The sequence below is a fragment of the Canis aureus genome, chromosome 14 (genome assembly GCF_053574225.1).
Source record: "Canis aureus isolate CA01 chromosome 14, VMU_Caureus_v.1.0, whole genome shotgun sequence".
Taxonomy (NCBI): Eukaryota; Metazoa; Chordata; class Mammalia; order Carnivora; family Canidae; genus Canis; species Canis aureus.
In genome coordinates, this window is record NC_135624.1 from 28,464,309 (window position 1) to 28,485,219 (window position 20,911).

Genomic DNA, 20,911 nt, shown 5'->3' on the forward strand with positions numbered 1-20,911 from the left:
TATGCCTGGCTTTCAGTGTTAAGGATCACATGGGAAGCCCATTAGGGCCCAGCACTGGGAAGGCTGGAGATGAGTGGCGTTACCCATGATTGCTGTAGGAATTGATGGATTCTTCCACGCCAAGCTGATTCTTGGGTTGACAGTTGACTTGTGGTCACTTGAAATCATTTTCACTTATGAGAAGTCTTGTTCTGTCCTCCCTGCCCAGGGAGAAGTTGCATAGCCCCTTGGGTGGGTCTGCGTTATGGGCCGATCGAGACCATACACGACTGGGTAAGACTTGCCAAGAGTATCTGGGAGTAGTGATTTCTTAACAAGGAAGGAACTGGTTTCTCCTCCTTAGTCCCTTACTTCTCTCATTCCTCCCATTTATGAACTGAGTCCCCTTGGTCCTGTCCCCGCTCAGCTCTGGGGAGGGATCTAGGGTTGACCTTCCCTCTTTTGAGAAGTAGAGGGAGATATCTCTCTCTCTCTGCCTCGAATTTCATTCTCCACTTGCTTCTCCTTCAGCTCTTTTCACCTGGCTGTGAGAGTGGGGGCTGTGGACTTGCTCGTGAGGTGCCAAGACACCGGGGCCCCTTGCACAGTTGACCTTGGGGGTGCGCATCCAGGTTTCCCAGCCTTTGAACCAGCTGCCTGAGAGTCAGGATCTCCAGCTGCACCATTTCTTCCCCACCGCTGATTTGCTGTGTGTGTTTAGATGAGACCCTTGGCTCTGTGAAGCCTCATTTCTTTCTGTAGGAAAGTTAAGTGGATGCTTTCTCAAAGCCCTCAAACCCCTTTTCCAACTGAAATCTATGTGTTTGGGTTAAATCAGGTTGTGGTCCCTGTGCTGTCCTCCCCTCCTCCCCCCTTGATCAAGCCCCCTGGAGGGCCCTCACAGGAGACTCTGGAACCCCTCGGGATTTGCCAAGTACTATTGGAAGGGGTGTAGCACAGGATGGTTCCTAGATAGGCCTGTGATCTGTTATCGGGCCTCCACTTGTGTCGCCTCCACTTGTGTCGTGCTTTGCATAGGCGCGGTTCAGGTCTGCAGGCCCCCTGCTAGGTTGTAACACAGATAAGGTCAGGGAGGTGGGCCCTACAGGAGCCAGGTCTTGCAGGAAGGAAGTGGTGGAGCCTCACCTCCAGCCCAGGTCGCTCAGCAGCAGAGCGTCTGCTTCAGCGGTGAGCTTTACTGCCTCCCTGTGACTTTCCCCTTCAACTTGACACCTGGCTGGTACTGAGGTCAGTTCTCTGAATTGTCACCCCTGCCTGCCACCTCTGATGGCCTCAGCATTTTTAGCCTTTGAGATGCTCCCAGCTTAGGAACGCATAGCAATGGGCCAAAAGCTTCTGGGTGCTACTAGTCTGTTACGTCACTTGTTTCACAATTTCCCCAGGTAAACTTTCTCCCTTCCTGCTGTCCTCATCACAGACTCTTGCTCGCACGGACACCAGGCTCCTAGTTACTCCCCTCTGTCCCAGGGGGGCTGTCTGTTTCCCCAGGATCACCCTCAAAAGTGAGGACACTTCAGTGGGTTGGGGTGAGTGCCTGACGAGGATGGTCCTAGGGTCCATATGCTTCTCAGGGGGACTGAGCCTGGGGCCTGAGGCTCTTCTGTGTTGATTCTGCCCCGAGGAGGCTGCCTTCTCAGAATGGAGGCTCTGGCCACCCCACGTCTCCATCTGCCCCAGGAGCACGGCAGACGAGGGGTTCGACTCACCTGCCAGCCACCTGAGGGACGGATGATACAAGAAAGCTTGCATCAGTTCTGTCGCCTAGCGCCTCTGTTCCTCAACCTCAATGGCTTCCTATCTCTCTAGGATTAAGTTTCCAAACCACACACTATTTTCAAGTCCCCCATCAGTGCTGCCTCCACTAGTGATGGGAACGTCCGAGCCCACGTTCATAGTGATGGATGTTATCGTTGTGGAAGGCGTCCCCCACTTTCCATCACTGGGAGGTCACGGCGACTCTGTGAAGGGTGTTGTTTTTTAGTCGGTGTCTGGTGAGCAGTGTCGGGACTCAGTTTGCTAATAATGCTAACGTCTCGCTTCTCTTACTTCATTTACCTTCCTCTCTTCTCTCACTTTCAGGCTGCTCATCACAGGTCACCACCTCCAGGAAGGTCTCCATGAGTGGCTTAGTTGTCATCTTCATCATTAGTGCTTCTTGAGAACTGTGATACACACTTTACGTGAATCTCATGATTTAACCTAATGAAGTCATCGTTACCTTTCATTTGGTGTTTAGCTGCTCAAGGCATGACTTCCTAGTTCAACAAGCTCTGTCCATCTATCCATCCATTTTTGCCCATCTGGTCATCATCTAACCATTCAAATAGACATTTTACCAAGCTTCTTTCCTGCACTGGGTACCAAGGGGAAGAAGGACCAAGAAAATGAGTCTCCACCTGAAGGACATGGGACTCATCCACACATTACAGCCACTACAGGTGTTCACCCCCAAACAGCTCTCTCACTGCTTGGAGCTGCTCGCTTAGCCTTCAGCATTCCGTCCAATAGGGCCCTCTGAGGAAGCAGCTCCCATCTGCTGACTGGGATGTTTGTTTATCCTGCTCCTGGAGGCTTCCTCCTGATGCCAAAGGGCCTGAGCATCTATCCTCAGAATCTTCTTGATGCAGGTTGGGTTCCTTGGAAAGCAGATGCTAAGCTGATAGTTAGTAAGCTGGATATTTATTATGGCATGCCTTTGGGAACAACAGCTATGCAGCCGAGGGAGACGAACTCAAGACTGGGCAGAGGGAGAAGTCAAGCTGTACCAGTGTCCCAACAAAGACTTCAGTTGACCCCACCGGAGTCTTAGAGGTGGAATGGTCTGGAATTGAAATGAGGGGTCGACCAGTCATTGTATGTGGGCTCTGTTGAGGAAGGGTACACAACCTTGCGCAAGGTCATCGTCTTCGGCCAAGGCAGTTGCCAAAGAGGGCTGACAGCTGGAGGTCATCTTGTGCCAGCACTTGTCAACAGCTGCTTTGGATGAGGGCTGCGTGGGTAAATGTCTGCTTTGTTCACCGTTTCATCCCCAGTGCGTCGCACACAACAGGCACCCAGTATTTTGGGGCATAGAATGACCTCAGCTTTATGGAAGCCTTGGGATTAATTCATTCAGGAAGTATTTACTAATTTGGCAGTGATCTTTGGAGGTCCTGCATGTCAGGCACCATTGCTGTTCTTACGGAGTTTATAATCAGGGGGTTTAGGGTGGGTGGTGGTTCCACATTGGCTTCCTGGAAGAGATAGTCTGCACGCTGGGGGTGCGACTTCCTGGACGGTGGGCCCCGGGCCAACATTAAGCCCGGCGTTTCCTTGCCCCCCCTAAGGAATATAGACTTACTAAGAGGGAGAATGAATGGGTAAGGGGTGTTTTACTCGAGGAGGGGACTCTCCTGCCAGCCCACCTATCAGCGCACCTGTCGGCGCACCTGTCAGCCATGGGAAATTCCCTGCTTAACTTCGGCTCACTGACGTTTGAGCTCCCAATAGCCTGGAACTTCCCCGGGGTCCCATTGGCCCAGGACTTACATCATCTGAGCAGTGGGAGAAAGGAGGGACCACTCTTTTGAGCAGAGTGGAAAAATGTATTTTCTCCTCTGAGTCACCAAAAACTACAGCTCAGGTTATAAGCAACTACGTAGTCTTTTTTTCCCCCCCTGTATGTAAATGAGCTGTCACTACAGTTCAGGAAGTACCCACTGAGCAGGGAGGGCAGGGAGGATTAGATGAAATCAGTGAATTTTAGATCTGAAAGACCTCAAGGTTGCTTGGCTCCCCCGCCAAACTGCGAGAAGCCTGGAGCAGGGAAGGGACTTGGGCAAGGTCACCAGACGGACGTGGATTGGGGCAGAGGGGCCCGCGTTTGGCTCCTTGCAGTTCTCAGTTTCTCCCCAGCCCACTCACCGCCCCATGGGCGGGGGGGGGGGGGGGCAACTTGGCATGTGGTGGGTTGTTTTTATCTGCACGCGTCACCTGATGATCCGAGAGGCTTTTACCGAAAGCAATGTCTTTGATGTTCTGGGTGACAAGACCTGAGCGCATTGGCAGGAAGGGAGGTTTTTGGGGTTGGAGAAATGAAAACTATTTACCTTTGGGGTTGATTGAATAGCTTGACACCTCTGGGGTCGGAGGGAGAGCGGGGAGGGTGTTTGTGAGGGAAAGTTGAGTGTGAGCGTGCATCCACAGAGGAGCGTTGGGGTGGAAAACGTCCACGGTTCCTGGGAGGCCGCCCTGCAGAGGCCTTCCTCCTCCCGCCACTGCCGTCGCCCCCTCTGGTTCCAGGGGATGATGTGTGCACGCTTTACACCTTCACCGCCCTGGTCCCCTTCTGGCCTCACGTGAGGCTGGCTGCCCGATGCCGTGACTCCTGCAGGCGTGCAGCCTGTGGGCTCTGGCCCCAGGTCCTTTTCTCCCAGGGACAGCCGTGGGTCCTCACCCCCCTCTGTGGGGAAGTGGAAGGGCTGAGAGCCCAGTTTCTGGAGCGAGACTTCTGTGTCCTCCCTGAAGAGCTTGGGCACCTTCGCTCACTGTTTCGTGCCTCTCTTTTTTTGAGCTGTAAGGCAGGGAAGGTGTGAGTCGCACCCACCCCCTGGGTTGCTGTGCCAAGGGCACGGCACGGTTGGACAGGTGCGATAGGGTTAGGTGTTAGGTGGCTTTCCCACATTGCCTTAACAGCACCTCTGGGCTTTCAGCATCCCTGGGCTGGTTCTCTTGGCGAGCAGATCTACTTATGTTATGTATAATGCTGTTGTGTCTTCTGGGTCCCCAATCATGGCTGTCCCTGGCCTCTGAAAGCAGGGGTGGGTGTGGTGAGTGACAGCTGGACACCAGGGACTCGGTGGGGTGCGGCCCGGAATGGCTCCCTGCTTCGTCTTCACAGCAAGCTCATGCAGTAACCGGGTCAATTTCTTTTTCCTCCTTTGTATTCGTTCACACCATAACAATCCCAAACCTTCTTGAGTAAGTAAAACATTCACAAGATAAAACTGAGAAGGAATAAAAAGGTTTTCAATGAAGCCCCAGACCCATCCAGTGTCCCCAGACCCCCGTCTCTCCTCTTGGAGGACACCCAGGTCCCCAGCTTGTTGGGTCTTCTCCCAGAGATCTTGTGCGCGTTGTTGGACTCCGTAAGAGAAGACGTATGTCGGTGAGTCTATCTGCAAGCCGGTGCTGGGCTCTTACAGTGCTGGGGCAGCACCAGGGTCTCCACCCATGCATCTTCCCACTGCCTTGAGACCCCAGCATTGCCAGGCAGGAGGCTTCGGCTGCAGGGGAAAGGCAGGGCTTGGTGCTGGCTGCTGCTTTGGCCCATGGGGCCTGCCTCCCTGCTGCCTGTGGAAATCCTGTGAAGGCAGCGGGGGCTCAAATCCCAACTCCCCGGACGCTCCAGATTAAACCCTGTGGGAGCCTCCTTCCAATCTCATTTTCCTGCAGCATGAGATAGGAATAATGATAGCATTTGCCTCAAGGGGTCTGAGGAGGATCAGGGTGCAGAGAGCTTTCATAAGACCGCCTGGCACCCAGTGAACACCAGCCTCGGCCTCCCTGCCCCCCTCCAGGGGCACTTGCAGCCCCCCTGGCGCCCCGCTTGATGGCTCAGATGCCGGCCGCAGAGCCGGGCCCTGGGGCGTAGTTATACAGGAGGCACCCATTTGTCTTTCTTTTCCTTGGCAGGAGGGGGTGGTGGTGCAAATTGAATTTCAGCTTTATCCTTTGTAGTTTTCTGCACAATCCATCATAACATTTATCCCGCAGGTGACATGGTTTTTGTGGGAACGGCCTGTGCTTTACCCGCCTGGATGGCTGAGGCCAGCCGGTCAGGTCTGTTTTTCTGTTGTCCCGCGCCTGGGCTCTCAGTCATCTTTCATTTGGACACCATTTCAAACTGGCAGAAAACATTGCAAGGGTGATACAAAGAACTGGCGTAGACACGGAGTCACTCACTGTTAGTTCACTGTCACCCCAGCCCCTTCACACATGCACACGCACGCATGCGTGCACACACACAATTTTTTTTCTGAACCATCTGCAAGTAAGTTGTAGACATGCCCTTTTATCCCGAAATACTCGGCGTGCATTTCCTAAGAACGAGGACATTGTCTTATATAAGCACCATGTACCGATCAACCTCAGGAAATTCAGCATGGCTGCAATCGTATCATCTCATGCACAGGCCGCATGCAATTTTGTCAGCGGCCCCAATAACGTCCTTTGGGACTATTTTTTCCTGATTCCAGATCATTCCTGCATTTAGTGGCCATGTCTCCTTAGTACCCCCGCTTATCATACACTATTTCCTTGGCTGTTCTTGACCTTGATGTTTTTGAAGAGTCCTTGCCAAGTTTTGTTTTGTAGAATGTCCTTCAGTTTGGGCCGGGGCCCTCATTCCGGAAAGTTCATGCCGTACCGCCTGCTTTACTTCATGCTCTGTAGTCCTTGGTGGTCCCGCATGGCTCGTTGGTAATGAGCAAACTAAGGTATAGGGAGGTCAAGTGAGTGGTCCATGGTCACGTCATGTTCCTAGGAAGTGGCAGCCCCAGGATTGAAATCAGAGACTGTGTGACCTGCTGGCCCAGCAACGTGGATTATAACAGCATGTAAGACCCTGGAAATAACCCAGTGTTATTCAAGCACTTACCCACAGTCGGGCATCATACTCAGCCCTCTGTGCACCCTGCATGCATCCTTGCCCCTGGTCCAGGAAAGTAACTGTTCTTAGGAGCCTTGATGTGCACCTGATGATCAGAGAGGTTAAGTAGACTGCCCAGGCTGCACAGCTCTTAGCCAGTAGGGACTAGTTCTGACCCCAGCAGCCTGTGACCTGGGCGCACTCCCTGCCTCTGGGTTCAGCCCTGCTGGATCTCATTGCATTGAGGGCAGTACTGACAGTACTTGCAGGAGGTCACTTGGGATCACTGCAGGGGTCCAGCGCTGAGCCAGGCCTGGAGGTTTTCACCGGCTCTGCTGACCTCACCGGATTTGCTGACGTGCCTGTGTTTATGTCCTTCCTCCAGGTCTTCTCCAAAGGGAACAAACACATCCCAAGGCCAGGGCCTGCTCTCAGCGGCTTCTTCGGGGGGCAGGGGCAGCTGTCCTGTCCTCTGCTCTTGTAGGTGCCATAATCCATCTCTGTGGTCTCTTTGCAGTGAATGGATGGCGTTTTGATGATTTCCAGGTCAGGAATCCCTGTGTAGTCTCTCATTTCACGGCCTACTCACTCTCCTGCCGAGTGGCCCCGGTCCCCCACCTACAAGGCGGCTGGTCCTGGCTGCCATCAGTGTGCCCACTTGGCCCCACTGCCCAGGCAGCGCCCAGGTGGTGTTCAAGACCAGCTTCCCCGGTGGTGTGGGGGCCACGTTCACAGGAGAGCTGGTGATTAAAGTATTCAGGGATGTATGTCACACTCCTGCCTCTCACCTTCGTGCTGGAGACAGGAAGGTGATATGGCCCTGCCTTCGAGTTGTACAGAGGACACTTGGGGACAGGACACACTTGGAATTCCACTGGCAGAGCAAGGGCAGGGGGTCCCTAAGCACAACAGCAGAGGGCCCGTCTCTGGGTCCCAGTCTGCCTCTTACCTCCTAGGGACCTCGGGGTCCCGAGTCTGCCTGTCACGGGCCCTCCGATCCCTTATTCATCTGAACATAGCACAGGGCCCCAGCAGTGATCCCGAGTGACATCAGGGAAGCATTGTCAGCATCCTGAGAATGTCTGTGGCCACCTAGTTCAGGTGCAGGGTATCTCTGGCAACTGCAGAGCAGGTGAAATCTGTCCTTGGGGCAGAGTCAGGCAGGAGGTTCTGGGAGTAGTAACCACCTCAGCCTTTAGGCCTAGGCTCCAAGCACCTGCTACATGTCGGGCCTCCCTCTGCACCCAGCTCCCTCCTCTGCTGGGATTGATGGATTCCTGAGGAGTGGCCAAGAGAGTCCTGTCGCCCTGTGCTAGGTCGGTCTCCTTTATCCCTGGCTCACCTCCGTGAGTAGGAAGTGATCGTACTGCCTGCCAGGCTCCGTGCATTGAGGCAGGGCTGTGACCTTCCCACTCTGACCACCCTGGCCGGCCCAGGGCTCCTCCTCCCATGCCCTGGCAGCGACCACCTGGCTGGACTGGCTCCTGGGAGAAACTTGGAAGTTGTAGTTCCTCATCTTCCATGGAACATTGCTCCGTGCGTGTGTGGTTGAAAACATTAATTAAAAACATTAATCAATTTGGCTGCCTTGGAAAGAGGTTCTTTTTCTGCAGGAGCTGATGTTGTGTGTTACCGCTGTCCCCGTTTCAAGGAGAGGGAGTGAGCTTGCAAGCCAGTGATTCAGCTGCATATTCCTTGTTTGGTGCCAGCAGCCTCCTTAGTGCCTCTGAGCTTTAGTTTCCATGTCTGTAAAATGGGGATGGGGTTCATGCTGTGACCTGACCTCCTGGGGTCACTGTGGGTGCTCAGTGTGGTCCCATGGGGATGTGCCTCAGTAAAGTGCTCTGTACAGACGGTGCGTGTTAATTTGATTCATTACGGTTCTCCAGTACCTTGTCATTCATAGAGCACCTCTTGTGTGCACTATTTTGTTTAATGCCGTGGCACAGCTGGGAGGTGGGTGAGTGTTGTGATCCACTGCATGGGTTCTGATGGGCTTCGCTTGTTCACTGGGCCCCAAGTACCGAGCCCTTATGTCGAATAAGCTGTCACACTGAGATAGGAAGAGGGGAGGCCTGTTCTCCCTTATTGGGAGGAGACTAAGGAGTTAGGCCTGAGCATTCGTTTAAGTGGTATTACTAATAGCTGACATTTCTAAGCATTCACAACCTGCCAGACCCAGTGCTAAGCTCTGCAAAGATTCTCACTTAACACTGAGAACAATCCTTTAAGACGAGAAACTGAGGTTTGGAGAGTAACTTGCGCAAGACTCTTGTAGACCTGGAATGCCGATCCAGGCTGTTTAACGACCAGAGAGCGGGGCTGCTGCCTTTTTCAGGCAATAAGGCAAATGCATTTTGACAACAAGGCAAAAAAAAGTAACTTTAAAAATGCCTGAGAAGTATGGGAGGCTGCCCATGGCTGGAGTGTGGATGTGCTGAGGAGGACAGACATCCTTCTGAGCTCATGGCCAGTCAAAGGACTTCCCTGAGTGAGCCTCTTCTGCTGGGAACTGGGGCAAGGTGAAGCGGTGCGACTGGTGCCTGGTAGGAGGAGACAGGCACTCCCAGGCTTGCAGAGCTGCTGTGGGTCCATCCGTGATGCTAACACCTCCCGGGGAGGCGTGTGATAACCAGAGAGCCTCCAAGAAGCTAGTTGTGACCACATTCTTCCTGGAGGAGGGAGAAGGAATTGGTGGTAGGAACTCCAAGCCACCTGGCCTCTGCTCTTGGCTGTGGGATGAGGGTATTTCTCCAGCTGTTCCTACACTTGAGAACGAGAACAGATTGCTCCTCAGAATTCGTCAGTCTTAGGGATTCTGAGTCCATGTTCACCGAGCTCCGTCTTCTTGATGATTTGATGGCTAAGATGCTGGGGATTTTGAGGGGGTGCAAGAGGGAGGCCTGGAATGGTGAAGATCACCCCCATTGTCAGTGTAACAGTGTGGCTTGCTTTCTCATGCACAAGTGAGGGTTGGGGGCATGGAGGGATGGCGGAGGGAGAGGGAAAAACAGACTCCTCGCCAGGCAGGGAGCCCAACGCAGGGCTCGATCCCAGGACCCCAAGATCATGACCTGAGCCAAAGGCAGGTGCTTCACCGACTGACCACCCCGGCGCCCCAATAGTGTGGCTTTTTTCGTACCATACCACTCCTTGAAGGAGATGAGTCGGTGTCCGAGCCCACCCAGCTGAGCTTTCGGCTCTGCTTCAAGTATCCTAGAAGGTCCTCCCAGAGCTGAGAAGACCAGCAGCGGCCCCCTTGCTCCCTTTCCCCCCATCTCCCTTTTGGCCACCTCATGTAGCCATCTTGATTATCAGTTAGGATAACAATCCTGGCGAAGCAACATTTTTTTGTTCCCTGAGTAATGCCTGATGTCCACCGATCACATGTTACCAGATGACAATGTGGAGCTCAGATAAAAGCTTACAACCTAGTTAATCTGACACAGCATCCGTGGCTCACATTATCCCCACTGGCTGTGGAGTGGGTTGGGCATCCAGGGACAGCACATTCTCAAAATGCAGTTAGTTACTGAGTATGTTTCTCGTTTCCCTCTACCTGGAGTTCCTGGGCTCAGATGAATGGAAAAGCTTTAGTGCAGAAGGAGAACGTACATGATCAGTGTGCAGGGGCTTGGGAGGCAGGAAGACGTGACTCTCAGGTCTGGCCTGGCCTTTTATGTGACTTCTGAAATGTGGAGCCCTCAAAACCGGTCTCAGAGGATTAAATGGCTTAACACAGGGCTTGACCCCATAATAATTGCTCAGTAAATAAATGCCTACTCTTCTGAGGCTTCTCCTCTAGCATATAGTAAATAGGCACTTTGTATTTTTCAAACGGATGGAAGGTCTCATCAAATTCGCTTAGTGTGAGTGTTGATACTAATACTTCTCTGTCCTTTTCTGGTATATTATAGAATCCTGTCATACCTCGGATTTTGGTGCCTTCAGTCTGAAAAATACACACATCCATTTGGTACGCTAGAGGAACTGGAGAATTGTCTTCCCCTGAATGAAGCTGGACCATTCTGGGATTTGGAGAAAGGTAAGAGATTTCTCCTCTTGAACTTTATGAAGCAAAACGTAGCCTTTGGAATCGGTGATCTCCTGCAACGCAAGTAGGGTCGTGGTCTTGACTTTTTGGCCTGACTTCCTGTGCTGGTCTGAGAAGCTGGCTTCCCGTAACCTCACTCTGACACCTGGGACCTGGCTCCTGGCATTCAGTGGACTCAGTCTTGTGCTTTGGGAGCTCTCCCTCTGAACCTAGCCAAGTATGGAGCCCACCACCTCCCATGTGGACACCCCGCAACTTTCCTCCTGGCAGAGGTAGCAGATGCTCCAGCTGTCCTGCCGAGATGTGTGGGGACTGCCCTGGGGGAAGACGAGAAGGTGCATTGGGAGCAGAACACCTTTTTAGGGTACATAGACTGGGATCCTCTGTCTCCCTCCCACCCCCTTGCACTGCATGGTCAGTCCCACCAAGTCAGAGGCTGCTTGGGGTAAAGGAAGAGGTGAAAACCCGGGGTTTTGGGCAGACCTGGGTTTTCCTAGTTTTGCCACCTTGGGTGGCTCACTCAGCTGTTCCAAGCCTCGGTTTCCTCATTTGTAAGATAGGGATCATATTAGCTCTTGCCTCAAGAGGATGTCGTGGGTATTGAATGAGATAGTGGAGATAGCTTAGCATGCTGCCTGACATGAAGGAGGAAATGCTCCAAAACAGGAGGGTTTGTGTGTGTGTGTTTTTTTTTTTTTTTTAAGATTTATTTATTTATTTGAGAGAGAGAGCGCGCGCGCACATGAGTGGGAGGGGTGGAGGGAGAGAGAACATCTCAAGCAGACTCTGCTGAGTGCAGAGCCTGATGTGGGGCTCAATCTCACGACCCTGAGATCACGATCTGAGCTGAAACCACGAGTGAGACACTTAACTAACAGCACCACCCAGACACCCTGGGGTTTCATTTTTTTTAACTTCTTGACTACACCATGTTCAGTTCCTTTCATGCAGCAGGCTCTTTCCATGTCTTTGGTCTGCTCTTTTATTTGACTTTCAGCTACCACCAGGTCTTTCTGGGAAACGATGTGTGCATGGTGCACAGACCTCCTTACCCCTAGCAGAGTGCATTACTTCCTCCGGCGGACTGCAGCCGGCGATCTAGGGCATGCCTCCCTCAGACTGTCAGGTGTCTCCCCCACCCACTCCCATGCCCCCAGTCACTTATGAGCTTGTTTAGAGCAAAAGACTGTCCTCCACATCCTGACACCCCACCCGACACGCCACCTGACACTACTGTGGATATTGCAATAACAAAGGAATTAAAAAGGAGGAAGCAGAAAGTGAGAGAGAAAGAGAGAGAGAGAACCAAAAGAAGAAAGTCTTTAAAGACTTAGAGCAAAGAATGAGGTCAGTTGCAATTTTTGTTTTTTCTTAAAAAAACAAGACATTGAAAAGAATCAATCACAATGGAATAAGGAAACATGGTTCACATGCGGACCAGTGAGCAGACAGGAGAAGAAGAGTGAGAGGGCAGCAGAGAATGGAATTCATGTGCCCCTTTGCCTTTTCCCTTTTGCCTTAAATGTGTCCGAGTGCATTTCTGTGTTTCATCTCCTGTGTCCCCAGCAGTCCTGTGACACATGTAGGGTTCTCCAGACTCTCCCGCCCCTCCCCCCTGGCAGGGGAGGGCCGCAGGGGTTTTGTAGAGCTGGGCGGTGGGGGGAGGCTCTTGGGAGTTGCATGTGAGTGAGACGTAGTAGGAGCTGAGATGATTTGCAGCTGGTGGGGGGTGGGGGAGACTTGTGCACCCTATGCCTAGCGGCCTGGAGCCCTTGTGTCCCCCCACTGCCATGTCAGGACTGATTTCCCACCTCAGGGTCACAACTCGTCTACGCTGAGTGCAGCTGCCAGGCCCGCTGTGGATGTTGCCATGAGCCTATCGGCTCCCAGGCACTCGGCCAGGGCTCACGTTTTGTTTTTAGGAGCCCGCGCTCCTGGTCCAGGTAGGTGACTTGGGAAGCAGGAGTCCAGCGGGAGGGCCGCAGCCTCTTCTGTGATCCCCCTTTTCCCTGAAGCTCCCTTTTCGCTGGAATTAGGGCTGGACCAAGCTGTTCCCATTGCAGAGGGGTGCAAGGGCAGATGGGACCCTGGAGGCACTGGGGCGAGGAGCTCTGCAGCAGGGGGCCCTTGCTGCTGGCTTCTCCACCTCCTTACCTGTCTAGCCGCTGACAGGTGATTCTCTCATCCCCGCCCCTCCTTGGGCAGGCACACAGGCTTGCCATCTTCCCTTTGCCCCTCACCTTGCTCGTTTGGGCTTTCCTGGCACCATCTCCCCCAGGGAGCATCCTGCCTGATATTCTCAAGCTGCCCCCAGCCCTGACCTTTGGGGGCAGGGCATCCGAGAGCTCCTGCCTGCCCGCCTGTGGACAGGAGCCAGCCCTGGTCCTTAGCCACAGCTGTGCGGTTGCCTCCTATACTCACCGTCTGTGGCACTGAAAGAACTCCCTGCCCACTCGGGACTCGAGGCTTGAAACAGAAAAAGCTTTTCCACCAACACACCTCTGCTATTAGGCCCATTTTGCTATTTACTCTATTTCTTGTGGTTTCATGTTGAGGTTTTTGGCTCGTTGCATTTGACCTGGAGTTTATTTTTAGTAGTAAAGACAGAGTTCAATTAATGTCAGAATGTGAGGGCAAATGCAGAAGAGGGAATCGTAAGTCTAGAGGAAAATGCGCCTACTTTTGTGTCTTTCTGATCATACCTGCCATGCCAGCAGATGCCGAGCTTCCTCAGCAGTGGCACCGTGGGCTTACATGGAGGCAGGGCACCGTGTCCCGGCCGGTCCCAGAAAACAAAAGTGTTTCTGGGGCTCTGTTGGTCCCAGCGATCCAGCAGCTGGCCACACAGATGGACAGCCACTGCAGTTGTCATTATGCATGATAATTATTCTAATTATTATTAGGGTAAAGGCCAGGCTTTGTCACTTCGGCTCTTATTATGGCCCCAGGGGGCTTCGTCGTCTCCAGAAGCAGCATACGACTTTCTGAAATATCAGCTCTTTCCCCTGCACTGTAAATATTTTGAGAGAAGGCTGTGGGTCTTGCTGTCTCTCCAGTCCTGGCTTTTGGCATCATGACAGGCGCACAGGACACGCTTGGGGAATGTTTTCCTGGACTGACCGACTTTGAGGACACTGAGTTTGGACTAAAAAGTTGGAAACAAAGCAGAAAGTACTCCTCTTTCAAGGGCTCCCCAGTCTCCTTGAGGAAACAACATAAGCACTGCCGTCTGCTTAAGGACTTTCATTTTATAAAGTTCTCCGCCCTCCTTTCTCCTGTCTTTTCCTCCACGAGCATTTACTGAGAACCCGCAGGGGGCCTGCAGTGAAGGAGGGAAGAGCCACCGTTCTTGCTCCGAAAGCAACCTGGCAATGGAGACTGGCTTTATGCATCCCTGTGGTCTCGGGCTGCATGTTTGTGCCACTCGAAAATGAGTACGTTCAAACCCCAATCTGGAATGCAGATGGTCTGGGGAGGCCGGGCCTCTGGAGGTGATGAGGTCATGAAGGCGGAGCCCTCAGTATGGGATTAATGATCTTATAAAAGGGACAGGAGAGAGCCTCTCTGCTCTCCACAGTGTGAGGACAAACCCAGAAGAGTAGTGTCTTTTGCAAACCAGGACCTGAAATCTGCCAGCATCTAGGTCTGGAATGTCCAGCCTCCAGGACCGAGAGAGATGAATGTCTGCCATTTAAGCCACTCCGTTGGTGGCATCTTGTGGCATCTGTAGGGAGGTTGGATTGCTTTGACCCTGAGACTCCTCTTTAGATGTTGGGCCCTGACTGACACCTGAACCGTCACAGCCCCATCTTTAAAATGAAGTGCCTGCTGGAGTGACCATACGAGCGACTCTTGCTGTTGTGTCTGTGTCCTGTGCTGAGGGTTTCCCGGAGCCGGGCCCAGCTCGTGTTGCCCCTCTTCCTCAATTCCTTGCTCACACAGAATCCGGTATTTACTGAATGCTCACGTGGTCATGGCATTAGGCTCCTGGACGTAGAGGCGGCTCTGGACCTCAGGCCTGGCTCTCGGTGACCCACTGGGCTGCCTTTCTTCTCAGAGGCACTCCTCGTGTCCCGGGGAGCTGCACAGTTTGGTCGTGTGTGCTTTCTCTCAGCCAGCCAGCCTATTTCCTCCTGAAGTGGCTGAGCACTGGGAGGGCTAGCAGCCGCGTGAGTCACCACTAACAAGACGCTGCCTTGATGGGGGTAGAAGTGGAGTTGGGGCACAGTACTCATGTGATCGTGAAAAGAGCAATACCAATACTACCAATAATATGAATCCTGCATTTAATAATTTCCATAAATACTTTTTAGAAAGCGCAATACTTTCCATATATATGTATCTCTTTGTTAAGGTTTTTTTTAAAAGATTTTATTCATTCATTCATTCATAAGAGACACAGAGAGGGAGGCAGAGACATACGCAGAGGGAGAAGCAGGCTCCTTGTAGGGAGCCCGATGCAGGACTGGATCCTAGGGCCCCAGGATCGTGACTTGAGCCAAAGGCAGACAGACGCTCAACCACTGAGCGACCCCAAAGATTTAGGTGCCCCTAAAGATTTTATTTATTTTAGAGAGAAATATGTGAGAAAAGAGTGTGCACGAGCAGAGGAAGGGGCAGAGGAAGACGGAGACTCTCCAGGCCCAGAGCACAGCCCAACATAGGGCTTGATCGCATAACCCCATGATCATGGCCTAAGTTGACATCAAGAGTCAGACGCATCACTGACCCAGCCACCCAGGCGCCCCCAACACTTTCCATTTCCATTTCCATCATCTCGTTTCTTTTTAGAACGTGTGAGAGGTTGGAGGTTAAGTAACACAGCCAAGGTGGTAAATGAAGGCGTCTTCCCGTGGAATGTGCGTGACACACAGATTAGTACTGTGTGCTTTTGCATAATTTCATGTTCCTTTTATTTTGTAACCTGAGGCTGACATTTAGAAGCTTTTACTAACGAGAGAACCATTTGCTAAATTGAAGTAAGTGCTCCGTATCCTGGGTCAGTCCCTCCCAAGGTGTCTCTTGGTACCTCTTACCCCAGGTGCCCCCAAGTCCCCTGCAAGCAGCTTCCCAGCTTGGGCACCAAAGTCTCTCCAGTGAAAAACCCTTCCCGTCCTGCCCCTCTGGGATCTAGGTTTGTCTGGGTTGCTGGCTCCAGTGGGTTTTATCCTTGGTTTATAATGAGCTAAGTGACAGAGCCCCATGTGGCTCCTCTGGGACGTGGGCAGCTTCCAGAAGCCCCATGCTGCTGCATTCTCGGTCCCCATTGTCACTCTGAGTAATGACCAGCTTGCTGGGAATTCACATTCTTCTGCTCCACGCCATTTTCTCTCTAGTTTAGTCACTCTGGCTGAGCTAGATATGGTGGGTGCCTTAGGAAGAAAACACCCATCAGTGGGATGGATGCAAGCTGGCCTGTGGGTTTTGTTTTTGTTTCTGGTTTGTGGTTTTTTAATTTTTTTTAACCTCCCTGCAAAGATGAAACCTTTATTAAAACTAAGGAATTGACCTGTTCCAGCATAATACAGGGTTCAGCCTCAAGGACCCATATGGCCGTCTTTCTGCTCTTGTGTACCAGAGGCACTCTGGTGTAAGGCCTGTGAGAAATCAGGTGGAGAAGGGGACCTTTAAAAATGTTGGACTAAGGAAAAGTTTCATAAAAATAAGAGGAAATGAGGGGCAGCCCTGGGCGCTCAGCGATTTAGCACTGCCTTCAGCCCAGGGTGTGATCCCAGAGACCCGGGATCGAATCCCACGTCAGGCTCCCTGCATGGAGTCTGTTTCTCCCTCTCCTTCTGTCTTTGCCTCTCTTTCTGTGTCTCTCATAAGTAAATAAAATCTTTAAAAAAAATAAATAAATAAGAGGAAAAGAAAACAGAAAAACCCATTGAGGGGCCATCCTCCCAGAGCTTGCCCCTGTCCTGAGATCAGCCCCTGCCTCTGCTGGAGTGGGAGAGAATTGGGATGGTGACCGGCCATGGCAGGGGAGGTGCATTGAAAGGGACCCCGAAGGGAGACCTGAGCCCTGGTCTCTGCTTTGCCGCCTGCCAGCTCTCACCTGGGAGGAAGGTGCTTGGTGCTTCTGAGCCTCCGCTGTTCTGGGGACCAAATGACATTGTTGTCCAACTCCTCAGGGAGACCCCTTAGAGTCGCCGCTGAGCTGACGTGTTCATTGGCCATTTGCTTTGGGTCTTTGAACCCGACTATCTGCAGTGATGACTCTAGGCAGAGGCTGAATCGCTGCCAGGGTTCCCCCCAGCTCACACATTTCACAGTCACACTGCTTTCTTTTCAGCCTATTAATGCTTTTAGGAATTTAATGGGAACATGTCAGTCATCACAGGTGCAGAAATCGAAACAAATATTCCAGGTGGCATAATTCTTACGTGAACACCCTGTGCTTCCGCTTATATATGTATATATATATATGGCATCATGGATATTAATTATATGCTTTGGATCAAAGTCCAGTGTGACTTCATTTATTGGCGCATGTTTTTCCAGCTTTGGCCATTGGGAGCCCTTTCCATTGGCTCCTATGCCCTTTGGACATAACCTTCTCTCCCTACCCCCATTATTATGACATACCTTCCACTACTGTGAGAGTTTTTGTGTGCTTGCTTGTTTTTGAGCATTTCCTTACTTTCTGGCTCTACTTGTGTATTTCCTACCCCAGACCTAGAATTGGCCATTTCCCAAGGAGCCCAGTTTGTTTTATCAGAGACTGATAGTAGAAACCAAGCTGCGGGTCCTAGATGTGCTCACTGCTCCCGGGATGTCATTGCTCCTAGGCCTTAGTGACGGTGATGAAGTATACGTGTGTGTAAATACTAACCCGCAGAGACCCACACGTGTATAAATATTTGCATAGATATCCATCCGGGCCTATATGAAGCTAACTGTGAATTTAGACTGATGTCCCAGCTGTAACCCATTACCACACTCACCCTATTGAACAGACTTATTTTTTTCAGCCACATTGATTGGCAAGAGGAGGGGATGAATGACGAGGTCCAAAAGTCCATGTCGGTAGAGAGCCGTGGGCTGAGAACACTGGACTTTTCCCTGTGGGCAGTGTGGTCTCACGAGCCAAAGCGACGTGAGGTGGACACAGGTGGACAGAGACTCAGAGATGTGGACTACCCAGAGTGCTTGTGGACCATGACACTGTCACATGCATGTCAGCCTTTGCCCATCTCTCTCTGGGCCTACGTGTCCTTCCTGGTCTCTTGGCTTCCCTGTCCTCCTACAGGAAGCTTTTCCCATGTCACCCCTACTGTGTGCCTTTTCCTCCCACACTCCTGAGCCCCCTGGGTTTATCACATCAGAACGTGCCCATCCCTCCCTCCCTCCCTCCCTCCCTCCCTCCCTCCCTTCCTTCCTTCCTTCCTTCCTTCCTTCCTTCCTCTCTCTCTCTCTGTTTCTTTTTCTTTCTTTCTTTCTTTCTTTCTTTCTTTCTTTCTTTCTTTCTTTCTTTCTTTCTTTCTTTCTTTCTTTCTTTCTTTCTTTCTTTCTTTCTTTCTTTCTTTCTTTCTTTCTTTCTTTCTAATTTAACTCTTGCTTATCTGCCCCTCATAAGTAGACCAAACCCTTGAGGGAAGTCCCATGTCACCTCAACAGTGACTCACACAACCCCCGAAACCAAAGAAGGGTTACGTCCATTCAGTTTCTGAGTTTGTCGGGAAAAATCAAGCGGTGGGCAAGACCCATGCCCTGCTTTCTTAGAATTTGATGCACACTGAATAGGAACGAAGGTGTTCACATACAGTGTGGGGGACCCTGTTGGCTTTCCTTTTCTGCAGGAAAACTCATTTGTGTCTCAAACTCGTTTGTCTCCAGGGCCAGGCAGGCAACTCGTGAGCGAGTGATGTGGATCTGGTGGGCAGACCGCAGAGGTTGGTGGGGAACTCGAAGGAACCAGGACGCCCGCTGTGATGTACTGGCCTGGGTGCCCCGCTCAGGTCGGTATCCTATCTGATTGCCCAGGGTCCGTGACTGACTCATTGTTGTAAACGTTTGGCTCTTGACCCTGTGTAGGCCGAGTATAAAGGCAGCAGTGGCCAGTCCACCGCTTCTGATTCTAGCGCCAAAGGACTGCAAGCACATCATGGCCAGATCTGATTGCTCCAAGGGAGACTGGAAGCCCGGGGGTGAGGGGGAGGAGGGTCTTTTCCCTTGCCATCGGCCCCCTGTTCCTGACATTGTCACTGTGGCAACACTTCCTCCCCTGGCAGCAGCGCTTGGTTCCCGGAGCAACAGTGGCTTCCAGCTTGCACTGGCTATTCTCAGAAGTGACACCCCCAGCCAAGACCCCACAGGGCCCGCCTGGCTTCCCATAATCCCACTCTTGCCCTCCATCCCTAAGGGGGAGAATGTGCTGTTCTGAGCAGCCACTACTTCTCGGAGGCCTCAGGACCCCCTTTTGCCCTTTCAGTAAATGGTTCTTTATCTGAAATTCTGCTTATTGAAATCACTGATATGCTTCCTCTTCCCAGGTTGAACCCTAAAGAATACACAGGGGTGTATTTTTGTATTTCCCACCCCTGTCTCCTTCGCTCAAGTGAGCTCGAAGCAGGTTTCCAAACTTGTGACTCGGAGGCCCAGAGCGGGCCGCCCCACCGCCCACCTGCGGCCCTGTGCCCGGAAGGGCCACCGGCCTGCATCTGACACTCGCTGCTGGCTTGTCTTCACCTCCTCCTGCCACCGCCCACAACCATGGGCACCCCGGGGGGCTCGCCGGCAGCCCGTTTCCACGGCCTGCTGAGCAGGAGGGGGTGACGCTTTGGGTTTTCCGCACTGAGCGCCGGTCCCCAGGGTGTGCTGGGCTCCTCTGTGTCTGCAGGGGCGTGTGCCTGTGTGGGGTGGAAACAGCCTTGTCAAAATAGACGGGGAAGTGAGGCTAGCCTGGGGAGAAAACATGGGCCGGGGCTTCTTGGGGGGTTTCCTCTGTGCCATTACCCCACAGGAGCTACGTTTGGCATGCTTCCTGCGACCCTTCACACTCCCCCCTTCCTGGCCATTCGCTGTTTTGCCCTTTGCCACAGTATCAATGTCTAAAATTCACCTTTCTGACAGGGCGTGGTGACAATCCTTTTGTCACTCCCATTGCAGAACCTGTATGTGTCTTTGGGTGCAATGTGATTGATTATAAATCGTGACAGTCCATCATGCTTATTGAATATGGTCATTATGATGGTGAGCTGTCGCAGAAATGGTACATGCATCCCATTCTCCTTACAGTGCTTTCCACTTTACCTTCCTTATTCAGAGCATTGCAGGATGGGCTGCGTGGATTTATTGGTGGTGTGTATTAGTTCGTCAGGGCTGCTGTAACAAAGGACCACCGCCTAAGTGGCTACAGACCAGAAATTCATTCTCTCACAGTTCTTCAGGTTGGAAGCCTGAAATCAAGGGGTCAGCAGGACCAAGTTCCCTCTGAAGGTTCTAGGGAAGAGTCCTTCTTCTTCTCCCAGCCTCTGGTGGCATCTGGCAGTCCTTGGCCTATGTTGGCTTGTGGCTGCAGCTCTCCTGTCTCCACCTCCAGCCTCACATGGGCTTCTCTCTGGTGTGTCTATGTTCAGACTTCCCTTTTCTTACAAGGATTAGGTCTATCCTAGTCAGGATGACTTCATCTTAACTTGACTACTGCAAAGACCCCATTACCAAATACGGTCACGTTCACAGGTACTGGGGGGGGGGGGGGGGTTTAGGACTGCAATGTACCTGAACTGGGGACACAGTTCAACTCAAAACGGGATGTAAGAAGAAAATGTTCCAGCTTCAATGTTTTGTTTATTTTATTCCCTTCTGAGAAAATGGGTTCGTTTATGAAGGTTTTATAGGAATACAGGCATTTATGGGTATAATTTTTTTTATAAGATCTTATTTATTTATTTGGGAGAGAGAGAGATAGTGACAGAAATCATGAGGAGGGTGAGGAGCAGAGGGAGAAGCAGAGTCCCTGCCACGCTGGGACCCTCACATGGGGCTCGATCCCCAGACACTGGGATCATGATCTGAGCCGAAGGCAAATAGATGCCCAACCGACTGAGCCACCCAGGCGCCCCTGTGTATAAATTACACACAGAATTTAAATATTTAAGCAAAATTTGGGGGCTATACTCAAACACAAGTGATGAGGGCATACTCAAAGAACACAGTCATCAGGCCACTGGTCTGATTTATAGACTGGCCAAGTTGTAGTCACCTTGGGCGGCCATAACAAAACA

General features: G+C 51.9%; 1 protein-coding gene across 50 annotated transcripts in view; it reads left to right on the plus strand.

Moving 5' to 3' along the window:
* Window positions 1-20,911, plus strand: part of LOC144283315 (uncharacterized) — a 237,817-nt gene that overhangs the window by 141,681 nt on the left and 75,225 nt on the right. For 37 of the 50 annotated variants that reach the window (XR_013351795.1, XR_013351798.1, XR_013351797.1 and 34 more), the window contains 2 exons: window positions 10,546-10,673; window positions 18,522-18,643. Coding sequence is in view for 3 of the 50 variants with exons in the window: in XM_077847216.1 (XP_077703342.1) it covers window positions 10,641-10,673 (33 nt within the window). In the remaining 47 variants the exon portion in view is untranslated. Of the gene's footprint in view, window positions 1-2,699; window positions 2,998-10,545; window positions 10,674-18,521; window positions 18,644-20,911 lie in introns of those variants that run through there. The other 13 variants (XR_013351816.1, XR_013351820.1, XR_013351818.1 and 10 more) reach the window with 2 other exon arrangements.